Here is a 13,797-nt window from a genome sequence, read left to right as displayed (position 1 = left end):
GAGGGTCCCCCGGAACCAGAGGGCTTCGTGTTCACCCTGCGAGAGGGAACCAGAGGTCCCGCTTGGCTTGAGTCTCCCCAGGGCTCCCTGCCCCCACTGCAGCACAGGCACTCTGCCATGTGTGACTCCTTGTATTAAAAATGAAGACGCACCCTCAGTCACATGAGCTTCACTTTGAGGACTCAGTAGCCACGCCTGTCAGGAGCCACCGACAGAAAAATCCATCGTGCAGAAAGTGCTTCCCTGGCAGCTGACCTGAAGTCCACCCCAGCCTTTTGCCGGCGCTGGGGACATCAGTGGTCTGGCTCCCAGGCTCGGGGGCAGGGCTCTGAGGGTCGTTTCTGTAGCCTCCTGGATGTGCGAGCTGCCTCCTGTGCCCGGGGCTTTTACCCCACTGACTTAATCTGTGTTTTCCGATTGTGGAGTTGGGAGCTACGCTTCCATCTGCTCCGGCTTTGGGTGCTGCTGCCCTCTCATGTGTTGCCACTCAGCAGCCTGGATCTTGTGCTGTAGGGTCTCATGCCGTGTCTGCGGTTTCTGGAGAGCACCGAGCGAGGGTGCCACATGGTCGCATGGAAGTCACCGCGGACACTCATGTTGTCGTCAGTCTGATCTTCTGTTGTCTCTTATTTAAAAAAAAGTCGTAAACTCCTTTACTGCTGTCTCCCCCGCGCCCCACCAAGACTACGTCGGGTCCAGTCTTTATTCCCGACGCTTTTTCCCGAAAAGATGCTCCCTCCTTCCCAGGCTGCATCTACCCTCAGGTGACAGCTGATAATGGATGGATGCGTGGTGGGCTGAGAAGAAGGGACCGAGAAAGGCCATTCTAGGCCCAGCCCCACCCCTCCAGTTACCTCTGAGTGTAGGGGAAGCAGAGGCATGACTGACCAGGGCCAGGGTCACGCCCAGCTGGGCCACAACCACGTGTGGAATAGTCCAGTAAACACCGTGGACTCCCAGCAAGGCTGCTGCCTCGGGTGTTGTAAGGCTGCTGTGGTAGATACCTGCCTGCCCTTGGCTGCCTGTCAACAAGCTGGGGGTGGGAGTGGGAGGGAGGAGCTGCCCCTGCCTCAGGAGCCTCACAGGCTGCACCAGGAGATCAGCCAGCCTGTGGCTGGGGCTGCCAGGTCCCAAGGGTGGCTGACCTGAACATCATAGATGCTTTTGTTGGGTGGCACCCCCTGGAAGAGGGCGTCTAGATCCCAGAGCAGTCCTCAGGGCCCTCGGGTTTCAGCGGCCACCCCCCAGTAGGCAGGGTTGGTTGATGGTGGACACTGGGGACAGGAGGTGGGTGGTGGTGCCAAGTGCATTACCACATTGGGAGTGTAGACAAGTAGGAGGTGGGCAGCTGCCCCAGAGGGAGGCCTTGTATCCCCCACTGGACAGCCCCCCCGCAGGGAACTGAGGGGCCCTGCAGTAGGTGGAGAGGCCAAGCCCTAGGCTCTGGGGAGATGGTCGAGGGCCCTATGGCTGCCCCCAGGGAAGCCTCCCCCTCCATTCTCATGGGGCCAGGAAGGGGGCAGAGGGGCCACAGAGGCGTATCAGAGGAGGGTAGGGGTGGGATGGGCACTGCCTCCTCCACACTGTACCCTGTACCTGCCTGTAGGAGCTGGACGGCTCTTTGGCACCAGCCCTGGCCAGGATACCCCTCCCCGGAGTACCCTAGCAGGGACTTGATGCTGAAGCCCTTGCTGGGCAGTGGTGGGGACAGAGCGGCTGGTAGGGCCGACCATGCAGCACGCAGCGGGGGCTCAGGGCCTTGGCAAAGGCTTCATGCGCATCCCCTTCTGCCAGTGCCTCAGCTGGGGTGAGGCTCATGTCGGCCAGCCAGAGGTGCTCTTGGCTTGGGGCAGGCTTGGGTGGGGCCGCCTGACCTCAGGTGCTTGAGACAGTGCCTGCTGGCCCCTGGGCTCCACCCTGTGCCTGCCCCGCCCGAGGAAGCATGGGTTGGAGGAAAGGTGGTGGCAGAGGGACTCTCCCCTGGAAAAGGGGAGCATGGCCTGGAGCTGACAGGTGACCTGGGCCAGTTTCCACCTATAGGAGGGTGCAGCCTGCACCACTGAGACGGTCAGAGCCCAGCAGGTGTAGGGTGCTTGCAGGTTTAAGGGCATCTCACACATGTAGGGGGCTTGCAGGTTTAAGGGCGTCTCACACGTGTAGGGCGTGTGCAGGTTTAAGGGCGTCTCACACATGTAGGGCGTGTGCAGGTTTAAGGGCGTGTGCAGGTTTAAGGGCGTCTCACACATGTAGGGGGCTTGCAGATTTAAGGGTGTCTCACACATGTAGGGCGTGTGCAGGTTTAAGGGCGTCTCACACATGAAGGGGGCTTGCAGGTTTAAGGGCGTCTCACACATGTAGGGGGCTTGCAGGTTTAAGGGCATCTCACACATGTAGGGGGCTTGCAGGTTTAAGGGCGTCTCACACATGTAGGGGGCTTGCAGGTTTAAGGGCGTGTGCAGGTTTAAGGGCGTCTCACACATGTAGGGGGCTTGCAGGTTTAAGGGCATCTCACACATGTAGGGGGCTTGCAGGTTTAAGGGCGTCTCACACATGTAGGGGGCTTGCAGGTTTAAGGGTGTCTCACACATGTAGGGCGCGTGCAGGTTTAAGGGCGTGTGCAGGTTTAACGGCGTCTCACACATGAAGGGGGCTTGCAGGTTTAAGGGTGTCTCACACATGTAGGGGGCTTGCAGGTTTAAGGGCGTCTCACGTGTAGGGCGCTTGCAGGTTTAAGGGCCTTTCACGTGTAGGGCGCTTGCAGGTTTAAGGGCGTCTCACGTGTAGGGCGCTTGCAGGTTTAAGGGCGTCTCACACGTGTAGGGGGTCTTGCAGGTGCAGAGGGCCTTGCAGGTGTGTAGGGAGGTTGCAGGTTTAGGGCATCTTGCATGAGTAAGAAGGTTGCAGGTGGGGGGAAGTTGCAGATGTGAGGGCCTTGCAGGTAGGAAGGTTGCAGGTTGAGGGGTCTTGCAGGCGTAGAGGGCTTTTAGGTATTGGAGGTTGCAGGTATAGGGGTATTGCCGAGCTGCAGGTTCTCTCTCCTCCCCTCTGGGACTGGGAGAGCGACGGTGCCTCCTGGGCTCCAAGTGGGAGTTGCTGCGGGTCCAGTGCCTGGGAGGCGGACGGACTGCCATGGGTAGCGCAGGCAGCGCCGGGCCGCGGGTGAGGCCCTTCCCGCCGATGGCGGGGTGTGCGCCAGCCTCGCAGAGGGTGAGAGGCCGACGGCTTCGGCCGTGGAGTCCCAGGCTGTACGGGGTTGGTCAGTGCCAGCCGCCCCGCTTGCAGTGGGGGTTTATGGAGAGCGTGGGAGGCGGGTCCGTGGGGTCCAGGATGGAGCTGGATGTGGGGCGGGACCCGTTTCTTGGCGCTGGTAGGTCTGTTTGGAAATGCTGTTGGCCTCCGCTCCAGTCTCCCTTCGACTCTTCCTTTTGCTCCGCGCTTCTCTTCCATCCCAGAGGTTTCTCGGACTTTGTCTCAGTGCCCTGTGTCTTCATGGGTGGGGTCACTTCCTTCTGGTTACCTGGGTCCTGGGTGCGAGGCGTGTCTGGGAGGGCTCCACGCTCGAGGAACGCGTGGCAGGCTCCCGTTTGTGAGGGGCTGCCGAGAGCTGCCCAAGCCCTCCTTCTTGGGGAACGACCCCCATCGTCCCCCAGGCTCCACCGGAGGCTGTCAGCCCCTCCTGCCCTTGCAGACCTGGGTCTCTGCGCTGCCGCCTGCACTGCCGGCCAGGAGCTGGCGCGCGCTTTGTTCTTTCCCCGGGATTTTTGGGGGCTGAGGGCGCAGCCTCTGTGTGCTGAGGGTTCAGGCAGAGCCGCAGCTCCTCTGCACAGCACGGGCCTCGCTTTCTACCTTGGTGTGTGTGTGTGTGTGTTGCGTGTTTGTTTTCTTCAGACAGACTCTCTGTCGCCCATCTGGAGTGCGATGGCATGATCTCGGCTCACTGCAGCCTCCGCCTCCCGGTTTCAACAGTCTCTCACCTCAGCCTGCGAGGAGCTGGGGTCACAGGCATGTGCCACCACACCTGGCTAATTTGTTTTTTTAGTAGAGTTGGGTTTCACCATATTGGCCAGGCTTGTCTCGAACTCCTGACCTTGTGATCCACCCACCTCAGCCTCCCAAAGTGTTGGGATTACAGGTGTGAGCCACCGTGCCTGGCTATTTTGTGTGTTTTTTAAAGCTTCCTATGTGTTAAAAATTAGCAGCTGTAGAATCCTGGTGCCACTTTACCTTCAGGTTTGGCTCTGGACCTTGGCTTTGAGGTTTGGCTTTTGAAGTCAGCTGTGGGTCCCTGCCCTGCTGTGCGCCTCCAGGCCTCAGCCTTTTGACCTCTGACCCTTGCTCTGTGGATCCCGAGTTCTCTTTGGTGCAGCTCAGCTCCTTCTAGTCAGATTCCCCTGAGCCTTTCTCTGCCCCTCTGTTTTGTTTTTGCCTTTTTTTTTTTTTTGAAACCGAGTTTTGTTCTTGTTGCCCAGACTAGAGTGCAGTGGCACAATCTGGGCTCACTGCAGCCTCTGCTTCCCGGGTTCAAGTAACTCTCCTGTCTCAGCCTCCCCAGTAGCTGGGACTACAGGTACCTGCCAGGACACCCAGACAATTTTTGTATTTTTAATTGGTGGGGGTTCACTCTGTTGGCCAGGCTGGTCTCAAACCCCTGACCTCAAGTGATCCACCTGCCTTGGCCTCTAAACATGCTGGGATTACAGGTGTGAGCCACCACACCCGGCCTCTCTGCCCCTCTTAGCCTTTACGAGTTAGCTTCGTTTTCCATATAGAGCATTCTAGGGCTGTTTAAACATTTCTTATTTAGTTGTGTCACTTTTGCTTTTTAATTACTAATAGTAAAAACAATACTATTTTCAACCTTTTTTCATAATGTTTATTTTATAAATGAAATATTAGGTCTTTGTCATCTAAGAAGTTTTTCCTCATGGAAAGAAAGTTTAAACAGCTGGTTTGCTTTTAGCACACAACCAATTTTAAAGTTGGGGCTTCTTAAGTTTCAGACAAAGAAAAATTTACCGATGTGTGCCTGCCAGTTAAGCAGTCTTTCAAGTTTCTCAGTTTATCCAGAGAAATGAAAATAGATAGTACTGGAAGTCAGGTTTTTTTTCTGTTTATTTTGGCAAGTACTAAAACAGCAAGAGGGTGCTGTGCAGGCCTGGCAGGGTGAGCTGGCACCTCCCTCCTGCCTCCTCTGTGCTGAGGGGCCCCTCCCTTCCCTGCTTTGTCTGCCTTAAAGGTTGTCACCATCCTCCTCATTTCTAAAGGTGTTGTCACACTCCTGTGCTGCAAAGATTTTTTGTCAAATTACCTTAGAAGTGGAATTAAATCTAGCAAAAATATTGTGCTTAGACTAAAGGTTTGATAGAATAATTTTGTCTTTGAATACATGTTTGGAAAACTCAGGCATTGGTCACTGAAACGATGCAGCTGTGTTTTTTCGAGGGTGGAAGCCCGTAAGGCATTTCCCCACCAGGCGGTAGCTCCCGTGCCTTCCCATACACCTGACCTGTTGTTTCACTAGGCGGGCGCCAATATCGACACCTGCTCAGAAGACCAGAGGACCCCATTGATGGAAGCAGCCGAAAACAACCATCTGGAGGCAGTGAAGTACCTCATCAAGGCCGGGGCCCTGGTGGATCCCAAGGTATGTTCACTTGTCAGAATCGCCACCCTAGTGTGTGTGTAGATGTTTCTCAGAAAGCTGAGCAAGGGACATCCTTACAGAAACATCTCCAGGACTTGGTGCCTTCACACACTGACCCATTTGTCCAGAAATAGTTCCTTCACCTCACTTGGTCACCTGATTTATTATTAAAAAACGCTGGTGAGCACTCACTCTCTACAGAGTCTGACAGACCGATGAGCTAATGGGGGGTTTGCTGTGTGAGTGTTTGCCTTATGGTGTACTCATCTCTCTCTGTCTTCAACCCAGAGCAATTAGGCAAGAAAAAAAAAAGTCAAAGGGGCCAGGTGCAGTGGCTCAGGCCTGTCATCCCAGCGCTTTGGGAGGCCGAGACCAGGAGGCTGACACCATCCTAACACAGCGAAACCCTGCCTCTACTAAAAATACAAAAATTCCCTGGGCGTAGTGGTGCGTGTCTGTAGTCCCAGCTACGCTGGAGGCTGAGGCAGGGAGAAGCGCTTGAACCCAGGAGGTGGAGTTTGCAGTGAGCTGAGATTGTACCCACTGCACTCCAGCCTGGGCGATAGCAAGAGTACGTCTCAGAAAAAAAAAAAAAAGAGTCAAAATCATTCACATGGGAAAGGAACAAGTAAAATTGTCTCTGTTCACAGATGATGTGTTCTTATATGTAGATAACCCTAAAGAAGACACAAAAATATTGCTAGCTAACAAAACTAATTCAGCAAGATAGGATAAAAACTTAACACAAGCCGGGCGCGGTGGCTCAAGCCTGTAATCCCAGCACTTTGGGAGGCCGAGGCGGGTGGATCACGAGGTCAAGAGATCGAGACCATCCTGGTCAACACGGTGAAACCCCGTCTCTACTAAAGCTACAAAAAATTAGCTGGGCATGGTGGCGCGTGCCTGTAATCCCAGCTGCTCAGGAGGCTGAGGCAGGAGAATTGCCTGAACCCAGGAGGCGGAGGTTGCGGTGAGCCGAGATCGTGCCATTGCACTCCAGCCTGGGTAACAACAGCGAAACTCCGTCTCAAAAAAAAAAAAAAAAACTTAACACAAAAAATCAGTTGCATTTCTTTATACTTTTAATGAAGTATTCAAAAAAGAAAATAAGAAAGAAGTTTCATTTACAGTAGCATCAAGAAGAATAAAATATTTAGGAGTAAATTTAACCAAGAAGCCAAAAGGCTCATGTTGGAAACTATCAGGTGTTGCTGAAAGAAATTAAAGACCTAAGTAAAGAGAAAGACATCCGGTGTTCACAGATGAGAAGACTTAATGTAGTGAAAATGGCAGCACCACCCAACACAGTCTGCAGATTCCATGAAGCCCTTATTAAAATCCTGACAGTCACCCGGGCTGGAGTGCAGTGGCGCGATCTCGACTCACTGCAACCTCCACCTCTCCTGTTCAAGTGATTCTCCTGCCTCAGCCTCCCTTGTAGCTAAGATTACAGGCTTGCACCACCACGCCCGGCTAATTTTTGGTATTTTTAGTAAAGATGGGGTTTCTCCATGTTGGCCAGGCTGGTCTCGAACTCCTGACCTCAGGTGATCCACCTGCCTCAGCCTCCCAAAGTTCTGGGATTATAGGCGTGAGCCCCTCGCCTGGCCCTAACAGCTTTATTTTACAGATGTAGAAAAGCTCTAAAGTTTATACAGAACCTTAAGAGACCTGGAGCAGCCAAACAATTTTGAAAAAGAACAGAGTTGGAGAACTCATACTTGCTGATTTCAAAACTTACTATATACGGCCACAGTAATGAAAACAGTGTAGGACTGGCATGAAGACAGAAATGGAGACCAACAGAATAAAATAAAAAGCCCAGAAATGAACCGTTACATATATGGTCACTGATTTTTGTTGAGGTTACGAAGACCATTCAATGGGAAACAGACAGTATTTTCAACAAATGGTGCTGAGGCAGTTGGATGCCCACATGCAGAAGCATGAGGTTGAATCCTCACCTCACACCATATTCAGAAATTAATGGAAAATGCAGGCAGGCGCGGTGGCTCAACGCCTGTAATCCCAGCACACTGGGAGGCCGAGGCAGGTGGATCACCTGAGGTCAGGAGTTCAAGACCAGCCTGGCCAACATGTTGAAACCCCGTCTCTACTAAAAATACAAAAATTAGCTGGGCATGGTGGTGGGTGCCTGTAATCCCAGCTACTCGGGAGGCTGAGGCAGGAGAATTGCTTGAACCTGGGAGGCAGAGGTGGCAGTGAGCCGAGATCGCGCCATTGCACTCCAGCCTGGGCAACAAAAGTGAAACTCTGCTTCAAGAAAAAGAAAAAGGAAATGGATGGAAAGGGCTGTACTTAAGTGCTAAAACCAGAAGACTCTTAGAAGAAGACATGGGGGGCAGCTTTATGACATTGGATTTGGCAGTGATTTCTTGGATATGATACCAAAAGCATAATCAAAGAAACAGATAAACTTGATTAACATTTAAAACTTCTGGCCCTGGAAAATGACATGCAGCCTCTCACACAGGGCAGGTTAATTGGGAACCTGGCACTGAATCATCTGTAGACGACCTGCTTCTAGGTTGGGGTTTTAGGTGACAGAGCACTCCCTCACTGCGATCTAAAGTCAGTCCCCAATGCAAGGGTTTGTAAAAATAATAAAAGATTTTAAAATCCAAGATTACTACCAATAGAGTGAAAAGACAATCTACAGAGTGAGAAAATGTATTTAAGATTCTCTGATAAGAGGTTTTTATCCAGAATATATAAAGAGGTTGTACATCTCAACAACAACAGAAAATCAAAAACCCAATTCAGAAATGGGCAAAGAAAGGGCTTGAATACCCATCTCTCTAAGGAAGGCCCACAAGGGCCACTTTCCACATGACAAGGTGTTCAGCGTCACCAGCCACCAGGGAAGCCAAATCAGAGCCAGCTGAGATGCAGCTCAGAGGATGTGGCGAAATTGGGACTCTCACGCATTGCTGGTGGGGATGAAAAACGCGGCAGCCATTGTGGAAGCCAGCCTGGTGGTTCCCAAATAGTTTAGCATAGGATTAGCCTGTGATCTGCAGCAACTCCACTCCTGAGTGTATACCACAGAAATGGAAACCAGGAACACAAACAGACCTTATACAACACTGTTGAGAAGAGAAACAACCCAGACGTCTCAGCAGATGCATGCATCGGCACATCTAGTCCATCCATATGATGGGATGTTACTCAGCCGTAGAAAGGAATCAGATTCTGACCTATGAAGAGCCCAGATGGACCTTGAGGACACGGTGCTGAGGGAGAGAAGCCACCAGACACAAGAACAAATGCTGTAGGATTTGAGCGATAGAAGCATCTGGATTATCAGGCTCAGAGAGACAGAAAGTAGACTGGAGATGGCCTGGGGCCGGGGATGTTACCGCTTAATGATTGCAGAGCTTCGTTTTGGGGGAATGAAGTTTTGGAAATGGTCGTGATCGAGGTACAACGTTGTGAATGTGCTGAATGCCAGAAAACTGTATGCTTCAAAATGGCAAATTTTGTTATATATTACCATAACAAAAAAGTTAAATTCTTAGTCCTTCATATTAATACGTATTTTTTCCAACAAAAAAGTGATCACGCCGGGCGCGGTGGCTCAAGCCTGTAATCCCAGCACTTTGGGAGGCCGAGGCGGGTGGATCACGAGGTCAAGAGATCGAGACCATCCTGGTCAACATGGTGAAACCCCGTCTCTACTAAAAATACAAAAAATTAGCTGGGCATGGTGGTGCGTGCCTGTAGTCCCAGCTGCTCAGGAGGCTGAGGCAGGAGAATTGCCTGAACCCAGGAGGCGGAGGTTGCGGTGAGCCGAGATCGCGCCATTGCACTCCAGCCTGGGTAACGAGAGCGAAACTCCGTCTCAAAAAAAAAAAAAAAAAAAAAAAAAAAGTGATCACACTCATAGTGATTCAACTCCTGCCTCATATCACATTAAACCTTCAGTATTTTCTATTATTAAATATTATTCTGTAAAACATTCCTTAAATGGCTGTATTGATTTATGATACAATTTTTTACTTTTAGTCAAATTTGTATATTTAATATTTCTTATTTTCAATTTTTATTTTTATTTTTTAATTTTTGTTTTGGAGATGAAGTCTCGCTGTGTTGCCAGGCTGGAGTGCAGTGGCGCAATCTAAGTTCACTGCGACCGCCGCCTCGCGGGTTCAAGCAATTCTCATGCCCCAGCCTCCCTACCAGTAGGTAGGGCTACAGGGCACGCTGCCACACCCAGCTGATTTTTGTACTTTTAGTAGAGACGGGGTTTCACCATGTTGGCCAGGGGATGGTCTTGGTCTCTTGATCTTGTGATCTGCCCTCCTTGGCCCCCCAAAGTGCTGGGATTACAGATGTGAGCCACCATACCCAGCCTTCAATTTTTATTATAAACAATGCTTCAGTAAACATTTGTATAGTTAAATATTTGCACATTTGGCTTCTTTAGGACAGATTTCTGGCTGTAGAAGTGCTAGATCAAAATAGATAAAACATTTGGCCAGGTTCAATGGCTTGCTTCTGTAATGCTAATGCTTTGGGAGGCTGAGGCAGGATGGCTTGAGGTTAGGAGTTTGAGATCAGCCTGGACAACACAGTGAGACCCCATCTTTGTAAGAAATAAAACATTAGCTGGGCATGGTGGCCCTTGCCTGTAGTCATAGCCCGTTGGGAGGCTGAGGCAGGAGCATTGTTTGAGCCCAGGAGTTTGAGGCCACAGTGAGTTGTATTGGTGCCACTGCACTCCAGCCTGGGCGACAGAGTGAGACCCCCATCTCAAAGAAAAAAAACAGCACATAACGTCTGGACAGACATCATGAAATATTACTGACTTCTCATCTGAAACCACGGAAGCAGTTTTTATAGTGCTGAAAGAAGCAAAGCCAAAAATGTGAACCGAGAATCCTGCATCCAGTAGAAGTATTCTTCAGAGAATGAGGGTGAAATAAGACATGTTCAGGTAAAAAAAAAACACAAAAGGCAGATACGTTTGCTTAGAATCCTGAAGCTTCCAAGAGGAAAACTTAGCCCTTTGGGAATGGAAGAGGAGCACCAGATGGGAGATATGAAGACTTTTTTCTTATTTAAATTTCCTAAAATGCAAGAGGTCATTTAAACTAAAACAGCGTCATAAAGTAGAGATTACACACGCTTAGAAGCCCGGCGAGTCTGCACTTAATGCTGTTTGTCGATAGGTCCTTAGAAAATGTGACTTCTTCAAGCAGTGACGCCAGTTCACAGACTGATTGATCTAACAAGAGTGAAGTTCTTATACCATATTTCTGGTCACAGAAACATTGGCAAACTTCTAAATCTAGACAAAAGTATTTCTTTCTTTTCTTTTCTTTTTTTTTGAGAGTAGTCTCACTCTGTCACCCAGGCTGTAGTGCAGTGGTGCGATCTTGGCTCACTGCAACCTCCGCCTACTGGGTTGAATTAATTATCTGCCTCAGCCTCCAGAGTAACTGGGATTACAGGTGCCTGCCTCCACACTCGGCTAATTTTTGTGTTTTTAGTAGAGATGGGGTTTCACCGTCCTGGCCAGGCTGGTCTTGAACTCCTGACCCCATGATCTGCCCACCTTAGCCTCCCAAAGTGCTTACAGGCGTGAGCCACTATGCCCGGCCAAGACCAAAGTATTTCTAATATTAAACAACGAAATACATGTGAGCGGTTCAGACATTTAAGAAGGATTAATACAAACAAATAAGGTTAGTGTTTACCCAGTTATTCCAGGTCAGGGTTGTAAGTGCCTATGCTGGCAACTCAGGTCCACTGGCAGGCAGCAGCCTGGGCCAGGATGCCACCCCATCGCAGGGCATGCACATGCACACACACACACATTCAGACTGGGACGGCATAGACACGCCAATTCATCTAACACGCTGGTCTTTGGGATGTGAGTGAAATTCAGGTACCCAGAGAAAACCCACACAGACATGGGGGGGACCTGCAGACTCCACACAGTGGCCCCGCCTGGGAATGGTTTTTGTTTGTTTGTTTTTACCTCATCAGTGTTATAACAGAAACAACACTGAGTGAAACAATGTTATTTGAAGACCAGCTGTGAAATACCGGATTATAAGCACCCAAAGGAGGACGGTGTGAAAGTGGAATCACACTGTTGTAAAAGTGTTTTATTGTGGGAGGTGGTAAAATGTTAAATCAGATGAATATTATAATCCCTGGAGAAGGTACCAAGAAAATAAGACAAATACAGCCTTACAGGAAAAAAGGCGGAGGAAGTAAATTGTAATACTGAAAAGTTGTGCCGTTAAATGCAGGGAGAAACCAGATGGGGTAAATAGAAAGCCGATAGCAGAGTGACGGACCCAGGCCTCACCCTGTCAGTAACGACGCTGCAGACGCACCCCTTGAAAGGCCGGAGTTTGTCTGACGGCACAGATGTGAGAACCAGCTGTGTCCCGCGGTGCTCCGGCTTCAAACGCAAGACGCCAGCCCGGCTGGAGAAGCGTGCACGTGGTGAGCATGAGAATCCAATGAGAGGCAAGTTATGAAGCCTGGAAGGCCACAGGGAGGCCGCCTTGTGAATCCAGCACGGGAAGCGTTTCTTAAACAAGACACAAAAAAGGTGAAGAAAGTTAAGGGCATTAAAATTTAAGAATTTTTGTTCAACAAAGGTCACAAAGGACACGCACAGGCAGTCTAAAAACTGTGGGAAGATTTCACAACACATGAACAAAAGATTAATATCCAAAAATAGAAGTACAAAGAAGATAAAACCACACAGAAAAATGTGCAAAGAACATAAACGTGGAGTTCCCGGAAGAGGAAATACGTACGAATGACCCAGAAGCAGCAAGTGAAAAACCAAGACTAAGGGTCCGTCTTATAGTCACTGAAATCTGCACAATGTCACGGGTGGAAAAGACTGGCAAGGGCTGTGCGAGGAGCAGCCGGCAGAGTCCTCACTGCCGGGGTGGGCGTGGGGGCCGTGGGCAGGGCCCTCACTGCCGGGGTGGGCGTGGGGGCCGCGGGCAGGAAGAGCCTGTGTAGGACGTGCGGGTGGTGCTGCAGTGCAGCTGGCGCTGGCTCCCCGCCTCTCTCGGAGCTTCCTGGGTCTGGGTCTGGGTCTGACCTCCAGTCTTGCATGTCTGTTTTTTGCTTTGGTCGGTGTGATCTGTTTAGTCTCCTTGGGGAAACAGCTGAAAGGAAATGAGGAGGTGCTCCCAAGCTAAGCATGGTAGCTCACACCTGTAATCCCAGCACTGTAATCCCAGCTATGGTGCCTGTGACTCCCAGATTGAGGTGGCACGATCGCTTGGGGCCAGGAGTTCAAAAATAGCCTGGGCAGTATAGCAAGACCCTGTCTCTAGAAAAGAAAAACATGTTAGCTAGGCATTGCACACCTGTGGTCCCAGCTACTTGGGAGGCTGAGGCATGAGGATCGCTTGAGCCTGGGAATCAGAGGCTGCAGTGAGCTATGATGCACCACTGCTCTCCAGCCTGGGTGATACAGCAAGACCCCATCTCAAAAAGAAGAAGAAAAGAAAGATGTGCCCAGCAGCAAAGGAAGCAAGAGGCGGGCAGAGCCTGTGGCGTTTTGTGGGTGCTGCGGGGAGGGCCTGGCCCACTTTGCTTTCCTGCTTCTTGCCATCTATCATTTTAAGTTCCATGGTACACGGACAGCCATTACGGAATCATTCACACTGTCTTGACTGTGCTGGGGACCGATCACGCATGGGGCCACCGGGCTGCACACGGTTTGGATCTCGGCTGTGCCCTTGGGAAAAAGCCCCACTGTCTCAGCCTGGGTTTCCTTGTCCGTTTGCTGGGTAGTCCCACACCCCCTTGGTGGGCAAGGGTTCTCCTTGATCCTGTACCTCGGGGCTGGCACATCAGAATCACAGCTGTGGGTTCCTTGAGTCAGTAGCATTTCTGTTGCAGGACGCAGAGGGCTCCACGTGTTTGCACCTGGCTGCCAAGAAAGGCCACTACGAAGTAGTCCAGTACTTGCTTTCAAATGGACAGATGGACGTCAACTGCCAGGTACAGTCACCCGTCCCTACGCCCACCTGGCGGACTGGCCAGGGAAAGCCACTGTTCTCCTACAGTTCCTGGTCCCACCCTGTTCTCCACAGCCTCCCATTCCACACACACGGCCAGCCGGGGCCCTCCACGGCGCCCCCTTCCAC

The 13,797-nt window shown here is 51.0% G+C and overlaps 1 protein-coding gene across 1 annotated transcript in view; it reads left to right on the top strand.

Moving 5' to 3' along the window:
* The window catches only part of EHMT1 (euchromatic histone lysine methyltransferase 1), a 136,508-nt gene that overhangs the window by 85,012 nt on the left and 37,699 nt on the right, over positions 1-13,797 (top strand). Inside the window, exons 12-16 of the mRNA XM_032261864.1 lie at positions 1,700-1,807; positions 3,029-3,367; positions 3,453-3,694; positions 5,522-5,644; positions 13,550-13,651. Coding sequence (XP_032117755.1) covers positions 1,700-1,807; positions 3,029-3,367; positions 3,453-3,694; positions 5,522-5,644; positions 13,550-13,651 — 914 coding nt within the window. The remainder of the gene's footprint in view (positions 1-1,699; positions 1,808-3,028; positions 3,368-3,452; positions 3,695-5,521; positions 5,645-13,549; positions 13,652-13,797) is intronic.

The sequence above is a fragment of the Sapajus apella genome, unplaced genomic scaffold (genome assembly GCF_009761245.1).
Source record: "Sapajus apella isolate SASKATOON/1434 unplaced genomic scaffold, GSC_monkey_1.0 scaffold126, whole genome shotgun sequence".
Classification (NCBI taxonomy): Eukaryota; Metazoa; Chordata; class Mammalia; order Primates; family Cebidae; genus Sapajus; species Sapajus apella.
Note: the sequence above shows the minus strand (reverse complement) of the source record. Positions and strands in the feature narration are given on the sequence as shown.